General features: G+C 50.7%; 13 protein-coding genes across 13 annotated transcripts; 7 read left to right on the top strand and 6 right to left on the bottom strand.

Moving 5' to 3' along the window:
* Nucleotides 1–145: 145 nt before the first annotated feature.
* N7458_006926 (putative general amidase) lies at nt 146–2,019 on the top strand (the record flags this gene model as incomplete). The annotated part of the gene is made up of 3 exons (XM_056910308.1): nt 146–454; nt 522–1,809; nt 1,862–2,019. The coding sequence occupies 3 exons, from the start codon at nt 146–148 to the stop codon at nt 2,017–2,019; spliced, it is 1,755 nt and encodes a 584-aa protein (XP_056766012.1).
* Nucleotides 2,020–4,841: 2,822 nt separating this feature from the next.
* N7458_006925 (oxidoreductase, short-chain dehydrogenase/reductase family) lies at nt 4,842–5,822 on the bottom strand (the record flags this gene model as incomplete). The annotated part of the gene is made up of 3 exons (XM_056910307.1): nt 4,842–5,256; nt 5,321–5,635; nt 5,707–5,822. 3 exons carry the CDS (start codon nt 5,820–5,822, stop codon nt 4,842–4,844), a joined length of 846 nt encoding a protein of 281 aa, XP_056766011.1.
* Nucleotides 5,823–7,155: 1,333 nt separating this feature from the next.
* N7458_006924 (superoxide dismutase) lies at nt 7,156–7,914 on the top strand (the record flags this gene model as incomplete). The annotated part of the gene is made up of 3 exons (XM_056910306.1): nt 7,156–7,203; nt 7,263–7,742; nt 7,807–7,914. The coding sequence occupies 3 exons, from the start codon at nt 7,156–7,158 to the stop codon at nt 7,912–7,914; spliced, it is 636 nt and encodes a 211-aa protein (XP_056766010.1).
* A 125-nt stretch (nt 7,915–8,039) lies between these two features.
* Nucleotides 8,040–8,609, bottom strand: N7458_006923 (uncharacterized protein; the record flags this gene model as incomplete). Its single annotated transcript, XM_056910305.1, has 2 exons — nt 8,040–8,274; nt 8,329–8,609. The coding sequence occupies 2 exons, from the start codon at nt 8,607–8,609 to the stop codon at nt 8,040–8,042; spliced, it is 516 nt and encodes a 171-aa protein (XP_056766009.1).
* A 1,161-nt stretch (nt 8,610–9,770) lies between these two features.
* On the top strand, nt 9,771–10,724 carry N7458_006922 (putative transcription initiation factor TFIID, 31kD subunit; the record flags this gene model as incomplete). Its single annotated transcript, XM_056910304.1, has 1 exon — nt 9,771–10,724. The coding sequence occupies one exon, from the start codon at nt 9,771–9,773 to the stop codon at nt 10,722–10,724; it is 954 nt and encodes a 317-aa protein (XP_056766008.1).
* A 709-nt stretch (nt 10,725–11,433) lies between these two features.
* N7458_006921 (uncharacterized protein) lies at nt 11,434–12,038 on the bottom strand (the record flags this gene model as incomplete). The annotated part of the gene is made up of 2 exons (XM_056910303.1): nt 11,434–11,699; nt 11,909–12,038. 2 exons carry the CDS (start codon nt 12,036–12,038, stop codon nt 11,434–11,436), a joined length of 396 nt encoding a protein of 131 aa, XP_056766007.1.
* Nucleotides 12,039–12,501: 463 nt separating this feature from the next.
* N7458_006920 (rRNA-processing protein UTP11) lies at nt 12,502–13,476 on the top strand (the record flags this gene model as incomplete). The annotated part of the gene is made up of 2 exons (XM_056910302.1): nt 12,502–12,597; nt 12,688–13,476. 2 exons carry the CDS (start codon nt 12,502–12,504, stop codon nt 13,474–13,476), a joined length of 885 nt encoding a protein of 294 aa, XP_056766006.1.
* Nucleotides 13,477–14,149: 673 nt separating this feature from the next.
* On the top strand, nt 14,150–15,176 carry N7458_006919 (Fe-S cluster assembly protein dre2; the record flags this gene model as incomplete). Its single annotated transcript, XM_056910301.1, has 2 exons — nt 14,150–14,777; nt 14,866–15,176. 2 exons carry the CDS (start codon nt 14,150–14,152, stop codon nt 15,174–15,176), a joined length of 939 nt encoding a protein of 312 aa, XP_056766005.1.
* Nucleotides 15,177–15,709: 533 nt separating this feature from the next.
* Nucleotides 15,710–18,442, bottom strand: N7458_006918 (histidine biosynthesis protein HIS4; the record flags this gene model as incomplete). The annotated part of the gene is made up of 3 exons (XM_056910300.1): nt 15,710–15,909; nt 15,966–17,528; nt 17,596–18,442. 3 exons carry the CDS (start codon nt 18,440–18,442, stop codon nt 15,710–15,712), a joined length of 2,610 nt encoding a protein of 869 aa, XP_056766004.1.
* Nucleotides 18,443–20,566: 2,124 nt separating this feature from the next.
* Nucleotides 20,567–20,764, top strand: N7458_006917 (uncharacterized protein; the record flags this gene model as incomplete). Its single annotated transcript, XM_056910299.1, has 1 exon — nt 20,567–20,764. One exon carries the CDS (start codon nt 20,567–20,569, stop codon nt 20,762–20,764), a length of 198 nt encoding a protein of 65 aa, XP_056766003.1.
* Nucleotides 20,765–21,395: 631 nt separating this feature from the next.
* Nucleotides 21,396–23,120, top strand: N7458_006916 (glycoside hydrolase family 47 protein; the record flags this gene model as incomplete). The annotated part of the gene is made up of 4 exons (XM_056910298.1): nt 21,396–21,619; nt 21,688–22,735; nt 22,793–22,967; nt 23,035–23,120. The coding sequence occupies 4 exons, from the start codon at nt 21,396–21,398 to the stop codon at nt 23,118–23,120; spliced, it is 1,533 nt and encodes a 510-aa protein (XP_056766002.1).
* Nucleotides 23,121–23,341: 221 nt separating this feature from the next.
* On the bottom strand, nt 23,342–24,727 carry N7458_006915 (uncharacterized protein; the record flags this gene model as incomplete). Its single annotated transcript, XM_056910297.1, has 5 exons — nt 23,342–23,629; nt 23,687–23,734; nt 24,053–24,122; nt 24,189–24,433; nt 24,482–24,727. The coding sequence occupies 5 exons, from the start codon at nt 24,725–24,727 to the stop codon at nt 23,342–23,344; spliced, it is 897 nt and encodes a 298-aa protein (XP_056766001.1).
* A 464-nt stretch (nt 24,728–25,191) lies between these two features.
* N7458_006914 (TPR domain protein) lies at nt 25,192–26,892 on the bottom strand (the record flags this gene model as incomplete). The annotated part of the gene is made up of 1 exon (XM_056910296.1): nt 25,192–26,892. The coding sequence occupies one exon, from the start codon at nt 26,890–26,892 to the stop codon at nt 25,192–25,194; it is 1,701 nt and encodes a 566-aa protein (XP_056766000.1).
* Nucleotides 26,893–27,061: the final 169 nt, after the last annotated feature.

Below are 27,061 nucleotides of genomic sequence, written 5' to 3'. Positions count from 1 at the left end.
GTGATATTCATCGAACCTTCCATCTTCTCAACACACGTCGGGTCGGCACTTTTGTGTGGGCCGAGGCTTCTCCGCATTCCCCGCATCGGCGCGTATTTGAGCATCTTGGCCGCGAGTAAGCTTCAATTTCTCTCACCGACACACCATGGCATCTCAAGAGCCCGCCTACGTTGCAATCGCCCAGCGCAAGCAAGATGCATTAGCCGCTGCTATTCCCGCTGAATGGCGATTGCCAGCGCATCTCATTCCGGCGGGGATGCTCTCACCCGCCGAGTCCATCACGGAAGGACCGAAGCAGTACGGGAGAGTCAATGTCACGGAGATCCCACGCACTTGTGGCATCCTCAGTGCCAAGGAACTGGAGATTACAGAGAAGTATGATGTGCGCGGGCTTGTGGCTGCTATGACTGAAGGCAGGTTGAAGGCTGAAGAGGTGATTCGAGGCTTTTGCAAGGTTAGTGCTGCCAATGGTAAAATGATCGATTTGATTTCGCCATATCAACGTGTTGTGATATTTCTAGAGAGCAGCCATTGCCCATCAACTTACCCGCTGCATCACCGAGCCTCTCTTCGACCGAGCCCTCCGCCAAGCAAAGGAACTGGACGATCACCTCCAGCGAACCGGTCGCCCGTTCGGCCCTTTACACGGTCTGCCTGTGTCTGTGAAGGACACGTTTTGCGTGGAAGGAGTGGACACAAGCATCGGTCTCTCTGCCCTGGCATTCAAGCCTGCCCGCAAGAATGCCGACTTGGTCGATCTGCTCCAGTCTCTCGGTGCGGTCATCATCGCCAAGACCAACATCCCACAAACCCTCGCTACGCTGGACAGCTGTAACCATCTCTTCGGTCGCACGCTGAACCCACTGAACCGTCAATGGACGGCAGGGGGCAGCACTGGCGGCGAGGGAGCGCTACTTGCGATGCATGGGTCCATGGTTGGCTTTGGCACTGATATTGGTGGCAGTATCCGCATTCCTGCGATGTGCCAGGGTCTCTACGGCTTCAAGCCGAGTGATGGACGTGTCCCATACGGGGGCCAGGAGAGTGGACAGGTCGAGGGCAAGGGTCGGATCTCTCTACAGCCCGTGGCTGGTCCATTGGCGCGCTCTGTAGCAGACATTGCGGCCGTTATGGCCGAGATTGTGCCGCGCGCTGAGCTTTTCGGAGAAGACTGTATCCCAGGATACTGGCCTACTCCCTCAGTCCCAGCCTCTCTTGCCCCGCCACGCAACTTCACTGTCGGCATCCTCAAGACAGATGGGTTGGTCACTCCCTTGCCGCCGATTACCCGTATCCTTGACGAAGTGGCCAACCACCTGCGCCGGACACCCGGCGTGGAAGTTGTGGAGATCCCTTTTCCCGCAGTTTTGCCAAAGTGCCAAGCTCTGGCAGGTCGGCTCATGGGCGTTGACGGTGGTTCCAACATGCTCGACTTGATTGAGAGCAAGGGTGAGCCCCTGACGCCCTGGCTACAGGGTCGCATGAAGCGTGGCAAAGCTTTGACTATCAATCAGCTGGCGCAGCTGCAGGCCCAGCGTGCCCAGGTTGAGAGGGAGATGATGAAGATGTGGACTCTTTTTTCGTCGTTCAGGACCCGTCAGGTAGATGCGATCGTCTGTCCCATCGCACCGCACCCGGTTCCCCAGATGGATCAGTATAATGCTGTTGGATATACCTCTACATTCGTGCTGCTCGACTATCCTGCAGGTATTGTACCTGTGCGGCCTTTTGTGGAGTCAGATCTTGAGCTTGGTCGTGAGATGAAAGATCCCGTGCTAGGAAGCTGGGATAAGGCCAATCGTCTGCTATGTAAGTTTGACTCGAGGACTTTATTGAATGCTGCTGACGTTGTGGTATCTAGGGGACGAGAAAACGGTTGATCGCCGAGTATACTTGGATTCGCCGCTTAGTGTGCAGGTCGTGACACCAAAGCAGCATGACTACGAGCTTTTCCAGGCGATGGAGATTATTGACCGTGCGGTGCAAGGCCGCGTAGGATCTACTCCAGCGAAGCTGTAGATACATCTACAATACCGTATATAGTTCTTGAATGTCAACAATGTGCATGACTCGGGTGTAGAGTGTCCCAAAGGAATCCTTGTTTCCTCGTACTATTTGCATTATAAAATGTCATCATTTTCAGCCCAATTTTTTATGTAGACTCATAGTTCGTTTCTATCGTAGATTGGAGCCATGTCAAGTCCCTTTTGTTCAACTTTCAATGATCTCAAAACATGCCAAGCCATGTCAAGGGCAACAATAGGATGATTCAATTACTTACCACCACTCGACGTGAGTCGAGTGGTGGAAGTATGGCGATTACAGGCGCCCCATCCAAAGCTCCCACCTTCGATAATCTTGATTGTGGGAGTGGGGCCACCAGCGATGGGCTCGCACTTCTTCGCAGTGCTGGTGACTAGTAGCCTTTGGGTGAAGCTAAGACGAGCCTCAATGTATCTAGAGCTTTGGGTTCCTGATAGAATATCAACGTTTCTCGCGGTATCTTCTACATTGAATGAATCATGTCTCATCCATAAAGCTAGAACAGAAAGTGTGAAAATGAATGAAGGTGACATATCAACTAGAATATCTGTGAAGTGACAGCTGTATGACGTGGCAGAACTTGGCTATTTGAGGACGATTCTTAGAGTGAGCGACGGCGGGCGTACAGCTATCCCATCACCTTCTCATTAATGAGATCGAGATTTCACAACACACTGCTCTATAACGTCAGTAAGCCTGTAAACTGACTCCAAAAACATGCGCGAGGCATACGTTACGCAGCAAGAGTCCCGATTTCGTTGATTCACATGAAACTCGGAGACGAGAGAACTATTCAAGGCCCGTATTCAATACGGGCCACCGGCGTTTCCGAGGCTGCTTCAAGGTTCACGTCCTGTACCTCTTGTTGACTCACGAATGGAAGCCTGATATCTCGATCCATATCAGAAATAGTGTGTCCAGGCGTACTTGTAAGGGTTGTCATTGGCGGGAAACGGGTATAGTTGGCAAGCGGATTAAGCGAAATATCAGGTGTACCGCTTTCTATATCCTTATCCGCGCCAGATTGTCTGTTACTGCGCTTTGTGATAAGTCCCGCGATAATATGGCCGACGAAAACGATGCCGAGCCCGATCGCTATCCCGGTCAGCGAAGACACAGCAAATTTGGACCAAGGATACGAGCATTCTGTAGCAGTAGTAGTCATCTTGGATTCGAGCGTTGATGAAGATTGAAATCTTAGGGGAAACGGAGTGACAAAAATGTGCAAATAGCCTAGAGGTATAACATGGGAGTTTTGTATGATAGGATATATCCCTATTACAGAGTAATTACATAGTATACTCTATCATTGTGTATATTCAGCTACTCTCGAAACCTAATCCGTGACGGTACGGGCGACGATTGAGGCCATAGGAAAATACGCTAACTTTTTACCGGTTTTAAGTCCGCCTTACGTTAATTGGACAAGTGCCCCCAGGCAAGAGACCCATCTCACAGGGCTCATCCCTCCCTCCACAACTACGTCGGGCGTAATAAGGTGTCCTCTGCGATCCCGTAATGATTGTAAAATAGTAAATTAACATAAACCTGACCTATCTAGGCTATGAATTTTGCACTATGATCCAAGAGGGAAGACAGGAGGGAAGATGAGAAAAGGGGTCAATGATTATTGTGGGAAATTGTCACACCGCTTTGGCAGTCTGCTCTATCCCATTTTCAGACTAGCGTGGATTAGTGATGAGTCAGGTAAGTGGAGGGAAAAACTGGATCTGATTGGCTGACGGTCTTTATCTTATCTTTCTGCCACGCAAATCCTAATAAAGTTAGCGCATTTTCCTTTGGCTTCTATCGTTGCCCGGAGTGACGGCCCATCCTGAGACGGATTAATAGTCGACAAGGTTGGCCAACCGCGCTCTCGTGGGGCCTTCACCAGAAATCTATTTTATTTCCATCTATTTTTTTTCTTCTACAGTGCACCTATCGATACACTGCTTATTGTCACTATTCGATTGGTCATGGAAATTCTCGACTCGAAACTGCCTTGGAAATTTTAATATATAGTGATTAAGATTTTCTTAGGATAACTAACTACTGTAGTGGGGGAAACGCTGACAGATTAGTGGTGGAGGTAGGGTATTGGTTGTTGGCTTGGTTTTCTATTGCGAGTGTTAGTCTGTTTACTTGTTTGCTTGTCTGTGAGCAAGCTATGCTGCGCAGGTAGGTAGAAGAAGGAAGAAGAAAGAAGATGATTTGAATAAGATCGATTAATCTTCCTTCTTGAATTGAATAGGAATGATAAAATCAATTCGGCTTAGAATCATAAAGATGAGATGATAGAAAAGTGAGGTAGGACTGAAGCTTGGTTGATTGTATTGAATCTTCGCTTGTATGATCGATGTATGATTACGACATAATTTTGGTAGAGAAAACAGGGCATACTTATAATCAATATTTTATGCAAACTTATCAAACTTGTTTCTTGCATATGATCGATCCAGATAGATCTAGATGTATGGTGATCTTATGCAGTTATAGAGTGATCTTATACAATAGCTGTTTGATTGGTGGTTGCTTGATTATACGATGTAATTGATCGTAGTCATGATGTAGATCGCATAACTATTGTATACGTCTTTTATGCCTGATTATCCGATTAGACAATAATGACCGTAGTATAGCATAAAGCTTATAGAGATTCAGAACATCGTTCTGCCCATAGAATAATTCTTGTATAGGCCTTATGAATCTAGCTTGATATACTACCTGACGGCTTAGGCATCTTTGCCCTATATCTCATATCCCCCCGTAATCTTTATACTATAGTTCCAACTTCACACCTACAGTCTCCCCTTCAGCACTGCACCTCCATCAGTCGCAATCACAGCTCCATTCAAATGACTCGAAGCCCGGGATCCCAAAAAGACCACCAAGCCAGCAATATCTTCGGGACGACCCAAGCGGCCATTAGGCGAGAATTCCTCCAAATGCTTCATGCCACCCTTGGCATTGATGAGACCACTCGCCATCTTGGACGGGTAGAAGCCGGGCGCGATGGCATTAGTGAGAATGTGCCTAGGGCCCAGCTCGACAGCCAGGTTCTTGGCCAGATGAATAGCAGCTGCCTTAGAGGCCGAGTAGCTAGGCGTGGCATTATCGCCAATTGAACCGATTCCGATACCAGCAACGGACGCAGTAACAATGACCCGCGAAGGCTCGTCGATGGTGGCCTTGGCAGTGAGAAGGGGTGCAAGTCTAGAGAGAAGGTTAGCATGACAAATATACCAAAGGTAGATTAGTTAAGTTGGTGTGAACCTACTTTTGGATGGTATAGAAAATGCTCTTAACGTTGAGATCCATCACCTTGGAGAACATCTTCTCGGGGTGCGTATCGAACTTTTCGCCCCAAGTGGCACCGGCATTAGCGAAGAGAATATCGACGTGATCAGTCGTCTTCGCGATTTCAGCAACCAGGCGATCGAGGTCCTCCATGCGAGAGCTATCTGCGGGCACGGAGATGGCTTGAGCGCCCGGCCGCTTGTTGGGAAGGGCATTCAGGGCTGCGACGGCTTCATCGCAGGCAGCCTTCTTGCGGGATGTGATGTAGACTTTTGAGCAACCCGCTTGCAGGAGTCTGTTAGGACATGTCAGTATGCATGCGATGATGCGATACTCGTCACAGTAAAAAGAAAAGTGCAGACTCACCCCGAGGCAGCGTGTAGTCCCAATCCACGCGAACCGCCCGTCACGACCGCGACCTTTCCATCGAGGGAGAAGATGCTGGAAAAGTTGGACAATTGAACCTGTTCGGCAGCCGACATGATTGTGCTTTGGAAGAGGGAGAATTATTGAGGTAGAAAGAAGATGAGCAGATCTTTATTTGAATTGGAGTCTCGACTGATGTACCAAGCAACTAATCACTAATCGAGGGCTATCTCCGTGGCCCGCACCGAGCGACCGAGGCTCATTTACAGCCGAAACCCCGCAAAGTTGGAGACTCAACCAGGGAAGCTGAGCACCATTTGTCATCATCTAGCTACGGATAACTAGTTACTAATCTTTCTCAACAAGTTGGGGAGTATCTGTGGTTTAAGAAAATGGGCTATCTCAGGAGTATCAATCAGTCAGGGGTCCTTGGCTGAAGAGCCCTATGGCGCTTACCACCGTCAGGGGGGCATACATCAGGTCCGAAACGAGCAGATAGTTATATTCCAATCGTATCGTTTGTTGTGAGGTCTCATAGATCAATTCTACTCCAGTGATTGACTTTGCTGATTTGTGTACCCTTTAAATGTACTCGTCGTTAGCCTTAAGGAATGCATTCGGAAGCCAGCTCTTGTCACCCACCACCTACGGTTAGGGCTCGATTGCAGAGTCAATCGGTACAAGGTGCATCACAAATAACATGGTAGTAGCATCTAAGTGAAGTATTGAGTATGGAAAAGGAAGGAGGAGAAATCGCCAGAGAGCGGGCAGCAAATTTAGCCATAAAAGTGATGCCTGACAAGCCAGGCCTCGGACCTATCAACATCAGAAATCCCAACAATGAGAGCAGTAGAGAGTCCGAAAAAAAAAAAAAGCCACAGTGCGTTGGGTAAGTAAATCAGCTTCTGGAAGTACTATATTTCAACACTGAGAACTCGACATGCATAGGCATTGGCTATGGTTTTGTAAATGCTTTGCTTGGGCAAGTATAAGTGAACTTCTAACTGCGTTTCTGTACAGAATACTTGACAAAATTCATATCCCCTACAGTATTTTAGTATTTTCATTGTAATCTTATTTCATGCTTCTTCCTGCCATTCTAGATTACTGTTCATCAGAATCAGGCTGGCATGTCATACTTTCGATTGAGTGGCTGGTGGAGCCAAAATGTGCTCAATCCTTCGCAATGGCTCAGCCAACCCCAATGAGAACTTGTCTGCGGGAATGGTAGCCGGTAGTTTTGAAGCACTAAGCATAGAAGGTAATCAACTACCTTGGTAGACAGCAGTGACGGGCTGAGGAGACTTAAGAGGGTCATCCCAGCATAGCCCCTCCGGTTGGAGGACCTTGAGGGCTACTTTTCCTTCGCATACATCTCATCTCCCAGAGCCCTCATACTGCTTGACATTTTTCGGTTTTTGTGAGGATTATTACCATCTACTCATCACCATGGCTACTCAGACTCACTCCCTGCCCCCTCTTCCGTATGCTTACGATGTAAGTCTCGCCTTGATGTAGAGCTGAAAAGGTAGAAATGAGCTAACATTTCCATCCAGGCCCTTGAACCCTTCATCTCCAAACAAATCATGGAACTGCATCATCTAAAACACCATCAAACCTACATCAACAACCTGAACGCCGCCCTCTCTGCCCAAGTCACGGCTACCCAGACCAACGATGTCGCCACCTTGATCAGTCTGCAGCAGAAGATCAAGTTCAACGGCGGCGGCCATATCAACCACTCTCTCTTCTGGAAGAATCTGACTCCTCCTGGAACTCCAGGTAATGACTTGACTAGTGCAGCGCCCTCTCTGCGAGAAGCAATCACCTCCCGCTGGGGATCACACGAGACTTTCGTGAAGGCGTTTGGCACTGAGCTGCTCGGTCTGCAGGGTAGTGGCTGGGGATGGCTTGTAAGCAAGGGTGGACCTAAAGGTCGACTGGAGATTATCACGACTAAGGACCAAGATCCGGTGGCCGCTTCTGATGTCCCGGTCTTTGGTGTTGATATGTGGGAGCATGCTTATTATCTGCAGGTGAGTGATCCATGTGATGCCTCAGGTGATCACCTCTTTCTCGTTACTGATATGCTTTCTATAGTATCTGAACAACAAGGCCGGTTATGTCGAGGGCATTTGGAAGATCATCAACTGGGCTGAAGCTGAGAAGCGCTACACAGCTGGTGTGGAGAACCCGCTGAAGCTGTGACATGAATAACAAGGACCAGGGAGTGGCAGATTACTCCCAATGATATAAATCGCAACTAGATATTATATTTGTACTCATCTCTTTGCTGAGTAGGTAACAATGAAAACTAAATCAGGGCTCCCAGCTTAATTGTATCCGACAATCCCAACACCCAGTACTCCGCCATCGGCATCGCTCACTGTAACTTGTCGCCCGACGACACCCTTTACCGAAACGCCCAGATCCAAACTCTCAGGTAACTCAAACTCCATCTCCGTTTGGTAATGCCCCGGTTTTTTGGGTGGGATTCGGGTCAAGTCTAGACGGAAGCTGTACAGAGGGGTAGTAGTAGGTGTCCCTGTAGAAAGATCTCCATATTTTCTAACATGTATCAGCATGGAATAATAACCCGACAGGAAGCGTTCAAGAACTTACTCTATCCGCATGTCGACATGTTGGCATTCACGAAGAGCTTCATAGGTCTCCGGATCATTGAATTGGAAGACAGCTTTCGTCTTGTTGCCATTGCATTTTTCTGTGTCCCGGAAGCATAGCGAATACGAAGCTGAAGATGAAACTGAAGAAGTCGTTGAAGCAATCGAATCTGGGGACGATGAAAGCGATCTCTCTGAAGCGTTCGATGTCAAGCAGTGACTGGGAGGAAACAGGACTGCAATGGTGCCACCAAAGGTCGGCCTGTTGGATTCGCCGCACATATTTCGAGAAGAGTGAAAAGAGACGATGGTTCGAATGCAGGATTCTATAGCGAGAAAGTGCAACGGATGAAAGATGATGTCTGGGGTATGGACGAATAATACCTTTCTCGTTGTCCTAAGGTACTTGGCAACCAGTCTATTAACTTCACTGTTATGTTTAAATACAAAACGGAACTTCTCTCTGGCTGAATCAATCCCAAGGCTCCCAAGGTACTGGCCACCAAGGTGAGTGAGATCGAGCAAATATGCGGGCGTAGTACTTGTCGATCGTGCCTTCTCAAATGTGCGCACTGTGGAGCCCGAGTGGATCGACGACCCATGATTCTTGACTTGAATCCGCAATGAGCAGGTCCTTACGACGCAGTTCAACTGATTAGTCTATTAGTCTATTAGTCTATTAGTCTATTAGGCTAATACATATAGGTAGGCTACAGTAGGAAAAGCTTAGATCTTTGTGGAAACCGCCCTTGGTTCTCTTTCCAGTTGTCTTGGCTGGGTTATGATGACTGAGCTACCCGATTTAAGATTCGCTGACGACCACGATATTCACCATCCTAATAGATACTGGAGTTATGAAATTGGAAGAAAGCCTTTTGCACCTAAAGGTGGTCGCCAGAATATATGGATACTACGAATACTGACCCTGGCCGCGTTTAATCCACTCCTGCCTATGAACCTCCAGACTGCTACAGACATAGGCCATGAATAGCTTCGCTTCATCGGTCACCTAGTATTTTGTAAAGATCACAAAATCAGATAGTAATTTCACTTTTGGTAATTCCAGCCAGACATACTAATGAATTTGCATGATTTGCAGTGAAAGGTGAAAGTTAGATGATTGTTCCTCGCCGTCGAGGCCCAACGAGGACATGTACTTCCCAAAGCGGTTAGTGCAATATCGGAGCTCCTGAGGTCTTTTCGGCTTCACCAGATTCCCATCACCACCTTTCCCTCAACATCCACAACCAACACGCTTTCATCTACGGAACCAGGGGCTTTGGGAGAAGTGTCTCGATCCCATTAATGCCAGCAGACCATCTTCATCCCCTACTTTGAACAATCGCGCCCAGTCACTTGTCGCACCCACCATCAAAACCTTCCACATTCTGCGCTCCATCTCCTCCCCCCCCCCTTCAGTCTTAATTGAGACTTCTCACAATCATGGCTTCTCCCAGCCAGACTCAAGGCTCAGCGCCAGCCACTCAACCTCTCACTCCTCCCGCGGAATCTTCCACTGCGAACGGCATCTCCGCCCCCGCCGCAGCCACCACAACCTCACAAGCAGTCGCGCCCACACCCGCAAACGCACCAACGACATCAACAGCACAACCCTCACACGTCCCAGGGACATCCCTCCAAGACAGCGGTAAATCGCGACGCCCACGCGATGTCCGCCTCGTGCACATGCTCCTTGCCTCTCTCGGCGTAACAGCCTACCAAGACCGCGTCCCGCTCCAACTGCTCGACTTCGCCTACCGCTATACCTCGAACGTCCTCCAAGACGCGGTACACCTTGCCACGGAAGGCTACGCTGCCGCAGTGGGCGATAGTACCGGTGCTGGAAAGGGCGCACCGTCCGCTGAAACGAATGGTGTTTCTCTCCCCGCGCTGCGACTTAGTATTGCCTCGCGATTGCATTACCAGTTCCAGACGGGCCTGCCTAAGGAGTTCCTTATGGATGTTGCGTCGGAGCGGAATCGTATTGCGTTGCCCGGCGTGTCGAGAGGATTTGATGCCGCGGCTGGAGGTGCGAATGGAGCTGCGGCGGCGGGCACGGCGAATCAAAGCGTTATGATGGCGGGCATGCGCTTGCCGCCAGAGCGATTCTGTCTTACCGGTATGGGGTGGAATATGAAGGATGAGTGGGATAGCGAAGGGGAAGAGGAGGAATTGCCCGATGCGCCGCAGCAGCAGATTAAGGGTCCTGCTGCTGGGGGGCCGGGTGAGGACGAGGAAGGGGGGATGAGGACGATGGCGATGGGAAAATGGAGGATATCTTTGGTGAAGATACCGCGATGGGCGAGGCTGGTGAGGGAGACGAGGACCAGAAAATGGGGGATGCTTGAGGTGATGGTCCTGGGATTCGTTTTCTCTCCCTGTCAGGCGGCTGCTTAGTTCATTTTGATGATTTTGGGGGTGAATGGTGTTACTGGTGCCTGGAGTTCTCGTCATTGTCGCCCTCCAAACCGGAAAGGGTGGAATTATCTACCATCAGAAGGGATATTCATGTTTCCATACAGTTCAGATACGACTTCTCATATACATCGGCTGGTGCCGATGATTGGAAGAATAAATGGAAAGAAGAGACGGGTTTTTCGCCGATGAATTGAAGCCATGTCATCTTGTAATATACAAAACATAATCGAGTGCCATCCCATCGCCCTGAAACCAGGATGATAATGCATAGAAAAAAGAAGAATATGCCCAGAGAACGCCTATTGTATCCCTTTGTGCGCCGTGAGGAGAGAGAAGACATGCAAGATTCCACGTCTAGCCGCATGAAGGGGATATGTCGAGAAACATGCTTGAGCTCAAGGCATGACATGACTCTCACCATGTTCCCAAAAGTCTGATGCCCGCCCCTTCAGAGGCTGGTTTATCAGCGAGCACATTGCCCTGCCAAATTCATAAGGCCCTCACTATCCGGGCCAGGCAACGGCACCCGCCAACCCAGGGCTTTTGACCTCTGACCCGGCAATGCAAGCACGCAGGATAAAATATCCCCAGACGCCGGAACCCATATACACAATATACACTCACGAGAGGTCTCCAAGAGCCCACTAGTGATCGTCGAGAAAAAAGAGTCAACAACCAGTCAGGAGAATCACTTTCCCTCAGCCTGTTGCCGCCTCCGCTCTTCGTCTTCCCGCATCATCTTGATGACCTCCGCGCGTCGCTTCTCAACCCGTACCAGCTCTTCCTCCTTCGCACGACGCCGCTCCTCGTGTGTTGAGAACCACTCCTCGCGGGCGCGATCTTCTTCCTCCCTGTTATTGGCGTGAGTGACCATGCAGGCATTCATGGCGAGACGCTGTTGTCGGCAGACCCATGTGGCAGTGACGGTACGGTTGACAGCGCATTCAGCAAAAGCTGTATAAATGAAACAGTTAGTGAGGTGACCTCAAAACTTTGGAGGTTTGTAGGACGAGCTAGATCATGCAACCGATGAACTCGGTCGACTTTGATGGATATCAAGTCCCAAATGTAGCTTATTCTCGGGACATGGGGTAACGAATAGCACAAGCAAGCGCAGCAAATTATCACATACCCTTAATTTCCGGAGCACAGCGAGCTCGTACACGCTTGTAGTACATCTGCTTGACTTCTTGTTCTTGGGAGGCCGAGAGGGGGGAGCGGGTTGCGGAGGTTGTATTTCTTAGGCGTAGAAGCCGTCGCAGAAGTATCTGCGGAGGCGGATGTTGAAGCCATTGAGACTGAGGAGCTCGATCTTAAGTATCGAGGTGACAGGTGCAGATCAGATAAGTGGGAGCGATGTTGCGTGGTCTGGGTAGTCTGAGATGGAGATGGCGGCTGGGACGGTCGGATAAATAGCACAGGCTGTATGGAATACGAAAGGTGGGGATAGAGAGAGGAGAATGTTGTCTCTAAAGAGCAATTGCTGCTCACAGAAGATGCTGGTGGCTGAGGGGAGGACGAGGATGTGTTGATGCGGAGCGCGAGGAACCGAGTTCGGGCGGAGAGCAGAAAGGCGGAAGCAGAAAAAAAAACTTCCGCTGTACAACCTTCCAACTCTTGTACCACACCACCTTTCTTACTGGGCGCATTCCCTTTCCAGCTCCTTTCGGGATAATTTGAGAGCCGGTACACACTTTCATTCCACGTTCTTTCTTGTTTTCACTTTGAAAACTCGGCTGCCAAACAACAACCCAGCATGTCGTCTATGCGCAATGCCGTCCAGCGGCGACAACACCGCGAGCGTGGCCAGCTTGAGGGCCGCGAGAAATGGGGACTTCTCGAAAAGCACAAGGTCAGTATCTCATCCCGCTGTTGTCATTTTTTTGCAGGCAGCTTTAGGCTCCTGCAAATTCACTTAAACCACAGCTAACCTTCAACACAGGACTATTCGCTCCGCGCAAAAGACTACAATCAAAAGAAGGCCAAATTGAAGCGTCTGCAAGAGAAGGCCAAGGATCGCAACCCCGACGAGTTCAATTTTGGCATGGTCGGAGCAAAGAACACTCAACAAGGAAAGCATGGACGGGGTGTCGGTGTCTCTCGAGACTCGGCTGCTGCTCGCGGACTCAGCCACGATGCGATCAAGCTGCTCAAGACCCAGGATCAGAACTACCTCCGCACTGTGGGAGAACGGATACGTCGGCAAATTGAGCGACTGGAGCAGGACATGCAATTGCAAGAAGGGATGAATGTGGTTCTGGGCGTGAAGTCTAAGAATAAGGAGGAGCAAGAAGAGGACGATGATGACGAGTTCGACGGGTTCGACGACTTTGATGATCTCGACTTTGGCGCACCAGTGATCCCGAAGCCACGCAAGGTCGTATTTGCGGACGACAAGGGAGACCAGCAAAGTATGCAACGCCTGCGTGAGGATGACGATGCTATGGATGAGGATCAGGACGCGGATGAAGACAAATCATCTCACGCTCGGAAGACTCCTAAGCAACTTACTGCAGAGAAGGAAGCACTCCGTGAGGCTCGCCGTGCCCGCAAGATCCGCAAGCGGGTCATCGAGGGCCGAGAGAACAAGCTAACGGCACTGCGCAAACAATATGCAGAGATCCAAAAGGCCGAGCGCGAAGTCGAATTGCAGCGGGGCAAGATGGACCGATCCGTTGGAGGTACCAACAAGGATGGACTCAAGTGGAAGGTCCGTGAGCGCAAGCGCTAAACGGTCTGGAAGTTGTCCGACGAGGGCTTTCGTTATGAGTTGATGACCCGCGGCCATTGCTTCTGCATCTTCATCGTGTCATATTGTTCCTTTTATCTTGTTTTTTGATCTATATCTTGTACCGATACCAGCATAGACGGGGAGTCCAGGCGCATTGTGATTTCAAAAATCAAAAGTCAGCATACAAATGAACATATTATTTCCAGCAAACTATCATTACTACGTGAAATAATTACTCAAAAGCCGGCCATTCCCTTCTCGGAATTGCCCCGAGTTGTATACAACGTCGCCATTCACAAGCGCGTAATTGATAATCTGCCGCGGCTAGTGGCATCTGCAAGACAAAAGAATAGGATTGTCATCCCCCTCGAGGATCTGTAATACGCCCTGTCGAGTCCGCTCGTGTTCCTTTACCCAACCTGGCGCAGCCCTACGGTAATCCCCGCCAGCTGATAGGAACGAGACTCCTCCCAGTGACTCCACCATCAGCTTATCGTCCTTCAACCCGCGGAAAAGCGATTTATAATGCGCGCTGACTAAGGTTATCATTTATCGGTGACTGTGAAATGTTCGCCACCCCTCACTTGGCACTTTTCTTTTCCTCGTCCTCTCCTCTCCTCCAACCTCTCCCATCCTTGACAACTTGTGTCACTGAAAGGCCGTGACTCTCACAATGGCTCCTTCTATCGTGACAATTGACACCAGCGATGACTTCGACATGGCCGCTCCATCCAGGCCCGTCGATGCCCCGCGCACTCTCCTCCTCGCTCCCCCTTCCATCGCCGCCCACGAGGAGAAACTCCACGCCCTCTTCACCACTTTCGACCGCCAGTCCACAGACCTCCAGATGCTCGATCGCCTCTCGGCCGGCATCGTCTCCCTCCCGCTTACCACATACTCCCACGTCCTCGTCCTAACCGACACCGATGGCTCACGACGAGCCGAGGCCCTCCAACTCCTCACCCGAGACGTATACACCGCCCTCCTGCCATCCATGAAGCCCGGCGCCAAGCTGGCAACACAAGATAAGCCGCTGACGGCCGCGGACTCGATGGAGGCCATCATGGCGGGATTGGTGCAGAACGAGGCTGGATTCGAGAAACCCAATTTCGAGCAAGCGTCGGCGGTCCCGCTGAAATTGGGCGGAAGGAAGAAGAAGACGACCGCGCCGATGGGTATATTGAGTGGATTCACGAACAACGGGTTTAGTGAGGTTAAGAATAACTCGGAGGATAATGAGGAGTTGATTAATGAGGATTCTCTGATCGACGAGGAGGATTTCACGAGACCCATCATGCCGCGTATGTGACAATTACCCCGGGCGTGGATCTATATCTATGCTCCTCTGAAGAATCGACTAGCTAACTCTCTTTTTCCTTCTCTTTCCAGCCCCAGAGTGTCAACCCAAGACCGGCCGGAGGCGGCGCGCCTGCAAGGATTGTACATGCGGTCTCGCAGACCGCCTCGAGGCAGAGGATAAGGAGCGACGGGCAAACGCCGATAAGAATCTGAATGTGCTGAAGCTGCAGTCGGACGATCTCACCGAGTTGGATTTCACCGTGGAGGGTAAGACGACCGGTTCATGTGGTAGTTGTGCCTTGGGCGATGCGTTCCGCTGCGCTGGCTGCCCATACCTCGGTCTGCCTGCGTTCAAGCCTGGTCAGGAGGTCCAGATTTTGAATGATGTTGCCCAGTTGTAATTCGATTACATAGTTTTGGGTGATTGGATGGGGGCAGGACTTTTGGCAGTGGTAAAATGATGAGTCCGATCTCGGGGGTCCGAGGTCGGGGCTGCACAAGTGCCTGCAGGAGTCGGTGATGATTGCATCTCTTTTGTTTGATACCTTAGATACCTCGCTGGAAATATCGGTAGTACCAGCTATAATCCTACTACCGTATGCATTATACTCTCCTGTTCCTGGTCGTGGATACCCAGTAAAGCGATGTGTACTATGTGAGCATCGACCCTATCAACTGCTAGGGACTAGCCTGGTAGATGGAGCCCGCTCATACCCAGCACGGGCTCTGTTCTTCAAGAATTACCAAGGACTCAGAAGATATTAGAAATAAATGCGATTCTAAATGTAAACTGTATATCATTCGCAATAAACCCCATCAACATCTTTTGGGTCCTTTTCCCGCTATCTAACATTCATTGCGCATTCATTCATGACAAGACACTAAACGATAAAACCCGGAATTTTAGAAACATTCACAACCGATCGCAGAGAATCTACGAGCGGTCCTTCTTCATCTGTGCAACACGGATGCTGATAGCCCGCTTGTGCGCATCCAGACCCTCGACGGCAGCCAGGGTCTCGACTGTCTTCGCCAGACCCAGCAGACCGTCCGCGGTCAGGTTGGAACTGGTAATGTGCTTGAGGTAGGAGCCAAGGTTGACACCAGAGTACTGCTTGGCGTAGCCGTAGGTTGCTGAGAGACAGGGTTAGTTTACAGGGGCAAAAAGTGATTGTGAAGGTCAGACTTACGGAGTGAGTGATTAACACCGGCAGAGTAGTCACCCACGCTCTCGGGGGTCCAGGGACCGATGAACACACTGCCAGCGTTCTGGACCTGCTCCACGATCGCCTCGGGGCCCTCCACCTGAAGAATCAAGTGCTCGGGGGCATACTCGTTGCTGAGAATCATGGCCTCGTTAATGTCGCGGACCACGAAAGTGACAGAGTGCTCCAGCGAGCCACGGACAATGTCCATGCGAGGCAGGGCCTTTGCCTGAGCGTCAACCTCATCCTCGATAGCACGCAGCTGCTCCTCGGTCAGGTCAACCGCGATCAGGATCACCTGGGAATCGACACCGTGCTCAGCCTGGCTCAGCAGGTCAGAGGCAACGAACGCAGGATTGGCGGTCTTGTCAGCAATAACGAGGACCTCGCTAGGACCAGCGGGCATATCAATGCTGACACCGGCAGAGGTATCGTTGGACACAAACATCTTGGCCGCAGTCACGAACTGGTTACCAGGGCCGAGAATCTTGTCGACCTTGGTAATTGATTCGGTTCCATAGGCCATAGCGGCCACGGCCTGGGCACCACCAGCCAGGACGATGCTCTCAGCACCGACCTTGTGCGCGACGTAGACAATCTCGGGGGAGATACTACCATCGGAGCGGGGAGGCGAAGCCAGAACGATCTTCTGGCAGCCGGCCACCATGGCAGGAACACCCAGCATCATGGCGGTAGACGGCAAGACAGCGGTACCACCGGGGATGTACAGACCAACGCGCTCGATGGGTCGAGAGAAGCGCGAGCAAACCACACCGGGCATAGTCTCCATCTTAAGGGTATCATTGCTGCCCTTTTGCGCAGCATGGAAGCGCTGGATGTTGCCAATGCTGACATCAATGGCCTCCTGGACATCGGGAGTCAGCTTCATGAGTTCGGCCGGGAAGGGCGCCTTGATGACGGGGGAGGTCAAAGAGGTAGCCTTCTCGAACTTGTGAGTGTACTTGAGGACGGCAGCATCGCCGCCATCGCGAACATCATGGATGATCGGCTTGGCGATGGCAACGATCGCATCGTTTGACTTTTGCGAGGGACGCTTAAGGAACTCCTTGACCTCAGTGACCGAAGCGGAGGAGGTATAAACGCGCTTCATCTCAATGCGCGAGCGATCTTCAGCGGGAGCGGGAGCAGCGGCAGGAGCAGGAGCGGCAGCTGGCTTCGTAGCGGGAGCCAAACCAGCCTTTTCAGCCCAGGGACCCTTGGCATCACCCTTTCTTCGCTTCACCTTGAGGCTCTTCAGGTCAAGATTACGCTCGATATCTTCCAAAGTGACACCGGCAGCAGTGCACTTGGTCAAGGCAAAGTACAGTAGATCGGCAGCCTCAAAGGCGATCTCCTCCTTGGTGGTGGCACGGCACAGCTCCTCGGCCTCCTCCATGATCTTGGCCTCGGCAAGCTTGGGCTCATTGAACAGGCGAGCGGTATACGATCCGGCGGGGGCATCGGCCTTGCGGGCAAATAGGGTCTTTTGGAGACGGGAGAGACCAGCAGAGGCACCGAAGCAGGAATCGGTGCCGAGGTGACAGAAGCCTAAATGAGTCACCACACGTTAGCTATGATAGACATCCAAAATTTGCTGAGGCCGAAGCCACCTTACCTCGTCCAATCTGCTTAACCACAAATACCAAGCAGTCCGCATCACAGTCATAGCCAATGCGGATCAATTCCTGTACATCGCCGCTTGACTGACCCTTGTACCACAGACCGCGCTTGCGGCTCTGATAAACTCCAGTACCGGTGCGGAGCGCCTCAGCAATGCTCTCGTCGCTGCTCCAGACAAATCCGAGGCAGGAACCTCGCTCATCGGTGACAGATGTAGCATACAGGCCGTTGGCCTGGTCAGTAACAGTGCGTGCGGCAATGAGCTTCGCAGCAGAGATCTGGCCGGCAGCATCCCGCTCCACAGTCAAGGCCTGGGAAGGCAGAATGGCGATGGCACCCTTCTGTGTGACCTGGTTGACGGCATCTTCAGACACTGCCTCATCTCCAAACGTTGTGAACAGGCGGGGCAAGTCCGAGCTGATATTCAATTTGGCAGCCGCAGCAGAGACCGCGGCGGTAGTAACGCAAACACTGGCATCGTTGCGCTCAATGGCATCTGCGGCAATCCATTGGTGGAAAGTATCAATCTGGGCATCGGACAGGGCGGAGACAAGCAATCGAGAGGAAGGAACCGACTGTTCCTGGGAGAGGGCGGTCAATTGGTCGAGGGTGATGAGGATCTTAGCGGCACCGGCATTGAGCACATCGACGAGGTCGCCGGCGGAGGAAATGGAAGTCGCATCGACGAAGACGTCGAGTTGGCGGAAATTCTGTCGCAGGAACTCCTCAGCCTCGGCGAGGGTTGATACCTTGACCAGCACTCGCCCAAAGTAAGCAATCTGCTTGAGGGTGAGGCCGGAGGTGGGGGTGGAGGGGTAGGAGATAAGAAAGGGCGTGGCCATGGCGGAAATGTGAATTAAAGACCAGAAGAGGGAAAGAGAGGAAGAGGTAGAGGACAAGAATCAATCACAAGGAAGTCCAAAGCCCCCTTGAGTTAATTGGGGGAGACGCTTGTAAGAGTGGAAAATTGTTACCAGCGATGACTCCTCTGGTTACCTTTTTCCTTTTTCCCGCTGCCGCTGCCCCATCCCGCTGATTCATCGTCCGCCACACTCTCTCCCCTTGCCAGGACAGAGTTAGGCTATCTGGAATGCGGTTTTTTAAGGTTATTACTCGGATTGTTAATGATTGCCTTGTTTACTGAAGGCATTCTTCTCATTCTAAGATGGGTTGGTTCTCTTTCTGTTTTGACAACAGTGACCACCCTCTACGCCGGTAGTTCGCAAAAATGTCCTGCATTGCGATATCGGGGACGCTCGGAATCACACATCCCCTCGACAGAGATGCAAGAAAGGTACCGACAGGGATCCTGGATGCTGCCTGGCAATTTCAAATCACATTGCTTTCAATAGCTCCCTTTGGGATCAATCGGGCACCATTGCAGAGACACTTTCCGCCAATGCCAGAATGCCCTCGTAGTTATCCTCTGCACACATTATTCTGTCTCAGGTTGGCGAGGCCTATATATACATTGGTCTATCCAACAACGAGATAAGTCCAGATACTTGCTTTGAAAAAGATCGGCTCAAGCGAGTTTCTGCATTGTTGCAAGGAGGCAAGTTGGCCATGTCACAATTTCCACCGATAGGTCCCATACCATCACGCCAATACCAGTTGGTTTGGAACTGTCAAGGCAGAGGCATCTCTCGTGTATGTACTACGTGACCAAGCATCATGCGCTGGCAGTTACTAATAGGCCTGTCTTCTCCTGATCTTGCCCGTTGTTCTTTTTCTTTTAGAATTTGTACTAGGATGCTCTCCAATGTCCGGCCTCGATAAATATGAGCGTTTCAACCTGGACCAAGACTGCGTTATAGGGGGTTTTAGTCAAGGATTGAAGCCCCGAGGACCCCAGAAAAATCCAAATGAGGTCTAGACAATTCGCTTGCGACTCTACAGTACATTCTCATCGCCTTTCCTTAAGACTCTATTCACTGAAGTAATAGCCTTTATGTTATCTATAACCTTCAATCCAATCTTCTCATCTTCGGATGATATTGCTCTAACTTAGCAGAAAGAGCCGCTTCAGGGTTTAGAGCAAAGCGGGAGGCGCAACATTAAAACACCAATGAACACGATAGCTACAGGACTCTACGCGATATTGGTGGAGCTTGTGTGGGAAGCCATCAATGGCCTTGGGAAACTTTTCTTTCACAGAAGAACAAATTATGAACCTGTTAGACATTTTATTCCATGTTCTCTTGCACTGTTATAAGGAGTTCCCGACCGTCGCAATTTGACTTTTGATCTTCCGCCATTCAGCCACTAGACCGCCGGCGCTAGTGCTGGACTTCTTATAGTTCGCCGATCTTCCTCTAGATTCACATACTGTAGTACAAGAAGAGTTTGGCAAGCAGTGCGTGGTTGGGGTAATTCGAAATGATATACTCCGTAGAGTGCTGAGAACACTGCTCCTGAATTCGCTGTTGGTATCCAAAGAACAGACAGGATCGCCAGGTACAAGGAACATTCCTGCCCAAGGCTTCCTTTGTCGTCAGAATGATGGCCAAACAACCTTAGTCCCTGCAGCTACCGAATTAGCCGAGGGAAGGTTGTGGCTTCGATAGTTCCAAGAATGCAAGCATGCCGAAGATAAGAATCAACATTCCGTAGGTTACATCTGTGAGGCTCGACCTGCTCGCAATGTCGATGGAATGAAGAATAATAATCGCTCGGCTTCATAACTAGGTTACATTATTTGCAGGAGCATGAGAGAGTTTTTACTCTGACTCAAAGGACACCTCGCTATCCCCGAAAAGGCATGGACATTTCATCGGCCGACAAAGGCGAAGACAATCAGGAAGACGATCAATCTCAGATCTCTCGCACAGTCTTATGTCCCACTCCCGTCGAAGACACACGATGATGCCGGCTTTCAGGCCGACTCCACCGTGGTTAGATGATTGCCAGGCCAATCAAACCTCGCCAGGAGGGTACCTTTTTCCCCCTGGCTGTATTGTGACGCCATGTTGCCTTTCCTGTATGGTCCCGGAGCTCAGACTGAGGGGGTGTGCATTGCTTGGCTCTCCGTGCGTGATGCGCCCCTAAATCAAGCCACCAAGGGACCCATGCTTTTAGGGTTGGCACTGCCGTCATCTGCCGCGGTCATCCACGGGCCTTGTCTCGATGACCTGCGAGAAACCACCAAGCGAGAGAACCGGTGATTCCAGCAGATGAACCGATCTGTGTCTACCTGACGAGTCAGAAAGCATGGACTCGACGATCGGAAGCTCTCAAGATGCATTGCATTCCTCCGAATCACCCCAGTCGAGGGCGACCAATGAAGTCCGGGAAGAATGCAGATCCCCCAGGGCCGCTCGCTACCCAGTCCGAATGGGACCTTGCAGGGCAGGAATCGAGAACTCAGAGCCCCAGTCCTTGCGCCACCAAGCCCGATGCCACCGTACTATGCAGCTAGTGAGTAGCACATTCAAAGTTAGCGTATGGAAAAGACGTGAAGGACAGGAGGCGAGGGAGGGGAAGGCAGCAACTGGGTAAAATGGAAGTAAACAAGGTCGCGTGTGACCTCCAGTTTCCCCTTTCGGGGTGTCCACCGCCATCACATCCCCCCATTCCCCATTATTCGTTGTGAGCCACCAAAATCCACTATCGATTTAATAGTCGTCTTTGACCCGCTCGTGCGGGTGGTCTTTCGTTTTGCGACTCGTCTTACCTCTCGACGTTCTTCTGTCCTTCAGTGCTGCGTCGTGTTGTGGTCTCGTGCATTCTTAGTATCGTCAACACTCTTTATATACAACTTGCGTCTCTGACAAGAAGCGCGTGCACGAGCAAACTATGCGCGTCCCGGTTTCACTCTCATTAACGGCGCTCAGCCTGGTCAGCTCTTCGGTGGCATACCCATTCGCCGATTCCGAAGAGGTCTTGCGTCGTGATTTAGATGCTCAGAAGAAAGCCGACGCGGTCAAGGAGGCATTTCAACATGCATGGGACGGGTATATGAAATATGCTTACCCTCACGATGAATTGCACCCAGTAAGCAACGGATATGGCGATTCCAGGTGAGCAACGTAGACCCAGTGATTACGCAACTGTTCTGTGTGAGAGCACAAGCTAATGCGAAATGCAGAAATGGATGGGGAGCATCCGCTGTTGATGCTCTTTCAACTGCAATCATCATGGGCAAAACAGATGTGGTCAACACTATTCTGGACCATGTTTCGAAAATCGACTATAGCCAGACCGACTCCCAAGTGAGCCTGTTCGAGACAACCATCCGCTATCTGGGTGGCATGCTGTCCGGCTATGACCTTCTCAAGGGACCAGCTTCCAGTATGGTGCAAGACTCGGATCTCGTGGACGATCTCCTGATCCAAGCAAAGAACTTGGGGGATGTTCTCAAGTTTGCCTTTGACACAGGATCGGGTGTCCCCTACAATAACATCAACATCACCTCGCAGGGTAACGATGGGTCAACTACCAACGGTCTCGCCGTGACCGGAACTCTGGTGCTCGAGTGGACGCGTTTGTCTGACCTTACTGGAGATGACGAGTATGCGACCATGAGCCAGAAGGCAGAGTCACGCCTGCTCAACCCACAGCCCTCCAGCGGTGAGCCATTCCCGGGCCTTGTGGGCAGCAACATCAACATTGAAACTGGCCAATTCACCGACGGCTACGTCTCTTGGGATGGCGGTGACGACTCCTTCTACGAGTATCTCATCAAAATGTATGTGTACGACCCGAAGCGGTTCGCAACATACAAAGACCGCTGGGTGCTGGCAGCTGAGTCGACCATCAAGCATCTGCAAGCCCACCCGGAGCCTCGCCCTGATCTGACCTGGCTGTCTTCATACCAAAATGGGAAGTACTATCTCAACTCGCAGCACCTGACTTGCTTCGATGGAGGCAGCTTCCTCTTGGGTGGTACTGTCCTTGGTCGTCAAGATTTTATCGACTTTGGTCTCAAGCTGGTCAGTGGATGCGAGGCTACTTACAACGCGACCCTGACCAAGATCGGCCCCGACTCTTGGAGCTGGGATCCCAACAACGTCCCAAGTGACCAGAAGGACTTTTATGAGAAGGCCGGCTTCTACATTACTAGTGGCGCATATATCCTGCGCCCCGAGGTGATTGAGAGCTTCTACTACGCCTACCGTGTGACTGGCAAGCAATTTGTAAGTACCTCCCGTTTGTTGTGCTATGATAGAGCATGGAACTAATTGCGACTGCAGTACCGTGACTGGGCTTGGAACGCCTTCGTTGCAATCAACGCCACCGCCCGAACCGACTCTGGCTTTGCGGCCCTGACCGACGTTAATGCTCCTAACGGCGGCTCCCAGTCCGACAACCAGGAGAGCTTCCTGTTTGCTGAGGTCATGAAGTACTCGTACCTTATCCACGCTGATGGTATGTGTCCCAATGCCCGTTCTTCAAGACCAAACGAACTTGAGAGAGCTAAAACTGATCATTATAGATGCTGAGTGGCAAGTGAAGACGGGAAGCCAGAACACCTTCGTCTTCAACACCGAGGCTCACCCTGTGCGCGTGAAGCACACTTAGGATGGCATTAGTAGCCGCCTTTTTGTCTTCTAGTAGATAACTCATTGGCGAGGTGGAAAGGACCTCCAGTATATTTATACCGTTTATCATTGTCGACCTCAATTTTTACTTTTTAGTATCACGGTAAAACAAGTAGCTGCTTTTCCTTATATACAGATGTAAACGCCAACTATCAAGTAAAAGGAGCGAAGAATCTGAGTCTAAATATACCACCCCATCATTTAACGAGGAGCAGGCAGGGCAGGAAGAGTAGCAGGAGCATCAAAGAGTTGCAATTCCGCAGCACGGCGACGGGTCAGATCGTCAACAACCTGACCACTAGCCTTATCCCACAGCGGCAGCTCATCATGCGCAGCGAGGGAGACATCCTCGCCCGCATTCATGCGTCTAACAAGATCTGACGACTCTATATTACCATTACCAACATTGTATGTCCAGGACACCAGCGCGGCATACTGATTATCGTTCAGAGTGACAGGCTGAGGGTCAAGGCGTTTTGGTAGCTCTGACTTTACTGTTAGATACTACCAAGCTTTTAAATAGGAAGTATCCTTGTATTAACTTACCACGAGGTCCTGTGACAGAAGCTGTTGGGCGGTATTTTCGGTCAAAGGCTGGGGAAATGATACGTCGGAACAAGGTGTATCAGGGCATAAGTGGTCCAGTATTTTGTTTCACGAAGGGTTGAGTCTCATGCACATTCACATATTTATGATCGACATGGTTCTTGGAGGCATTCAAAGAAAGAGCGCCCACATTCGATATCAGATATTTAGACATTAGACTTTAGACTTTAGACTTTAAGTACGATGTAATCCCCGAAGGCCCATATATCGGCCAATTCGACGGCTCCAAGAGGACTGAGACTTTGATGCACAGTCAAGGAGAGCTAGAGAGAGCCATTAGGCATCTTCGATTTTGGGCTGAGCAACCTGCTTCCCAGCCCTCCGCTCGACATGACAAGCCATAGAGGCTCTAATCATGAGAATCAGGTTAAATATGCTGCAAGAACATGAGCAGTAATTAGACATGGGCCGCCCTTCAAGCACAGATAGGGTGAAAACTCACAGCCCCAAGAACATCATTGCGATCCCGAAGCATTTTACTCCGTACAACCTCTTAGCTTCTTCAGTATTCTCCGAGTAGCCACTGTGCTGGTACTCAGCAAATTCATTGACATAGAAGCTGACGGTGATGATTTGCGCAAGAAAGGCCAAGCAATCAAATGTAATGCTTGCACCGGGATGGACTCTGCAGTTGAAGACGAGGACGACCACGAGAAAAACGGCAGACCAGAGACATGCGTAAGCAGCCTGTATCACGAAACTCAAAAATTAGCATCGCGGCTTCTTCAAATGTACCCCAAAAGATATGGTTGTTCTCACAGTTCCCAAATTAATACTTGACCAGGCACTTCCCAAGCCATCAATATAGGCCACTGGCTTCTCGTGCTCGGAATAAGCCCATGCAAAGCATATCACGACCGTCATATAACATAGAGCTACAACGAAGCGCAGGGTGAAAAGGGAAAGCCATTTCTTCTGCTGTCTGGGAACGGCCTCCAGATACCAAGTAGGGTTATATTGATCGTAATAGTCAGAAAGCATAATGAAACTGATGAGATGTGACTAGAAAGTACATGACTTTGACAAAAGCGCTTTACAGGGAACCCTTGAGAATTATATGATCAAGATGATCTTGCAGCTTAGTTTCGATCTGGGGAACGTGAGCATCATTGCCGTTTCCATCTAAACACAGCTTCTCGACAGCTGGCCATCATGGCGACGCCAAGAAACAGCAGACCTCCGCACCAAACATTCAACACAGTTTCTACTTTGAATGTTGGATAGGGTTTAGCACAGTATGCCATTTTGCCCAATCATCTTCGTCTCCTGCGAACCTCGCGCTTCCCACTCTGCCTTGCGCTGGGCCATGCTTGGCGTTAATCCGCTTGGTATTCCACCCAGAGGGACACTGGTCGCCTTCGGGGCAGAACTATCCTTTGGCTATTAATAAAATCTGATAATATGAGTTCGTCACGTTGATTTAAATCTATCAGGTACAAAAAGGTCTAGGTTGCTGTCTGCAACCGACAGAAGCACGATGAATGAATGGGTACATCAGCCATGGCCACAGCTAACTGTAGCTGTGGTCGGATGATGCGTGCCTCTGCATGTCTTCCCATTTTGACGAGGCACTCGTGGTAACCATGAAGGGCCCATATATTATTTGGATGAATCAAGGCGCGAGGTAGTGACTCGTCGAGCCCAAGATCGGCAACGTAGACGTCCATTGCCTCTCGGACCCGCCCCTGCTCTAACAGCAATGCCCCCAAAGCATGTCGCGCAGGCTGCATCCACCCCCAAGGCTCGTCATAGGGAAGGTTGTCATCCTTTTCAACTGCGAGTCTGAGACTGGCAAAAGCAGCATCGTAATCCCCACAGCGATAAGCAATTTCACCTTGAAGCATTGGCTCTGCTACCGCAAGGATATCGATACAAGTGTTATTGAATATTGTCCGAGATAATGGAACTCGCTTCACAGCTGATCGGAACAGCTCCTGCTCTTGTTGAGCTTCATCAATGCGGCCCGTAGCTGCAAATGCCACACCCCTTCCATAATGTATCATCGCCGTGGTAACGCAGTAGAGACTCATATCCGCAGGAGGATCGAGAGCGAGGATAGACTCCCATCGACCAAATCGAACAAACGCATGCACCCGCGTAGCCACAAATCCCTCGAGCCAATCTGCCAAGGGTGGCGATTCAACCCGCAGAAGATCTTCGGTGAGCGACTCCGCAAGTACGTTGGCAGTGTCGAGAGCAATCTTGGACTGACCTGCCAGCATCGCAGCATACATTCGGAAATGGTAATCATGACATCGGTAGAGATTATAAAAATGCCCTACGTCCTGATTGGCGAGGAACTTCTCGTCTGCCCGAATGGCCGAGGTATTTGATGCGACTGCTCGACGGTAATCACCGCACAAAACGTCTAGATGAGTCGGCATATGCTCGAGATGACCTGCATCCGGCACAAGACCTCGTAGATTATCCGCTACTGGAAGTGCAATCTCGGGAGTTGGTGACATCTCCATAAGATGGATATACAGATGCAAAAGGCCCGGGTGCTGAAGCGTTCTCTCTTGGGTCAAGACACGGTCCAACGCCTGCTTCGCCTCGAATGTTCGAGCACCAGGGATAGGCTGGCCCGTAGACAGGTCCCACAGGCTCCACGGTGTCAAGTTCATCAGTGAATCGACATAAAGGGTGACAACATCCAAGTCATCCGGAAAGGCCCGATAAGCTGAGCTCATGGCCTCGGCATACCGGTGATTCCATTCAGTGCAGTCATCCAGAGGCTGCTCCTGCGGATAGAGATGCTGTAATGCCTCAATTATTGCTCGCTCTACCGGACTCCCCCTGGCTGCGAGTCTTTTGGCTTCCATAGCTGCACCATGAGCCCGCGTCGTGGTTATTGAAAGATCTTCTCCATCGAACAGTTTCCATGGCTTATTGTAATTTGGCCCCAGGGCAAATGCAAGACCCCAGTACCCCATGGCACACGCCGGGTCAAACAATATAGCTTGTTCAAAGCACCGCGCTGACTCCTGGTGGTTGAACGCGTACGCCCAGATTAGGCCACGATTGAACCATGCCTGGGCATCCGGGCTAGTGGTGCTGATAGGCCGCTGATACCTTCCAAGATTGTAATATTCAAGGGCAGAAGATTGCCTAGGAGGCATCTTGCTGCGGTGCCAGACTTTATCCATGTTGTTTGTCAATGAGCCTGTGTTTCATCGAAGGTCGATAAATGACAAGTCCCCGTTGTGGGGGGACCGTTGGTAGCTCCAGCCAATGTGGGGTAGAACGGACCGCCAACACACGCTCACCTTATCAGTATGACCGAGACCTATAAAGTCGGTCATGAGAACACACTTT

This window comes from Penicillium daleae, assembly GCF_028827525.1.
Source record: "Penicillium daleae strain IBT 16125 chromosome Unknown utg000006l_segment0_segment0, whole genome shotgun sequence".
Classification (NCBI taxonomy): domain Eukaryota; kingdom Fungi; phylum Ascomycota; class Eurotiomycetes; order Eurotiales; family Aspergillaceae; genus Penicillium; species Penicillium daleae.
This window is presented reverse-complemented; position numbering and strand designations above follow the sequence as displayed.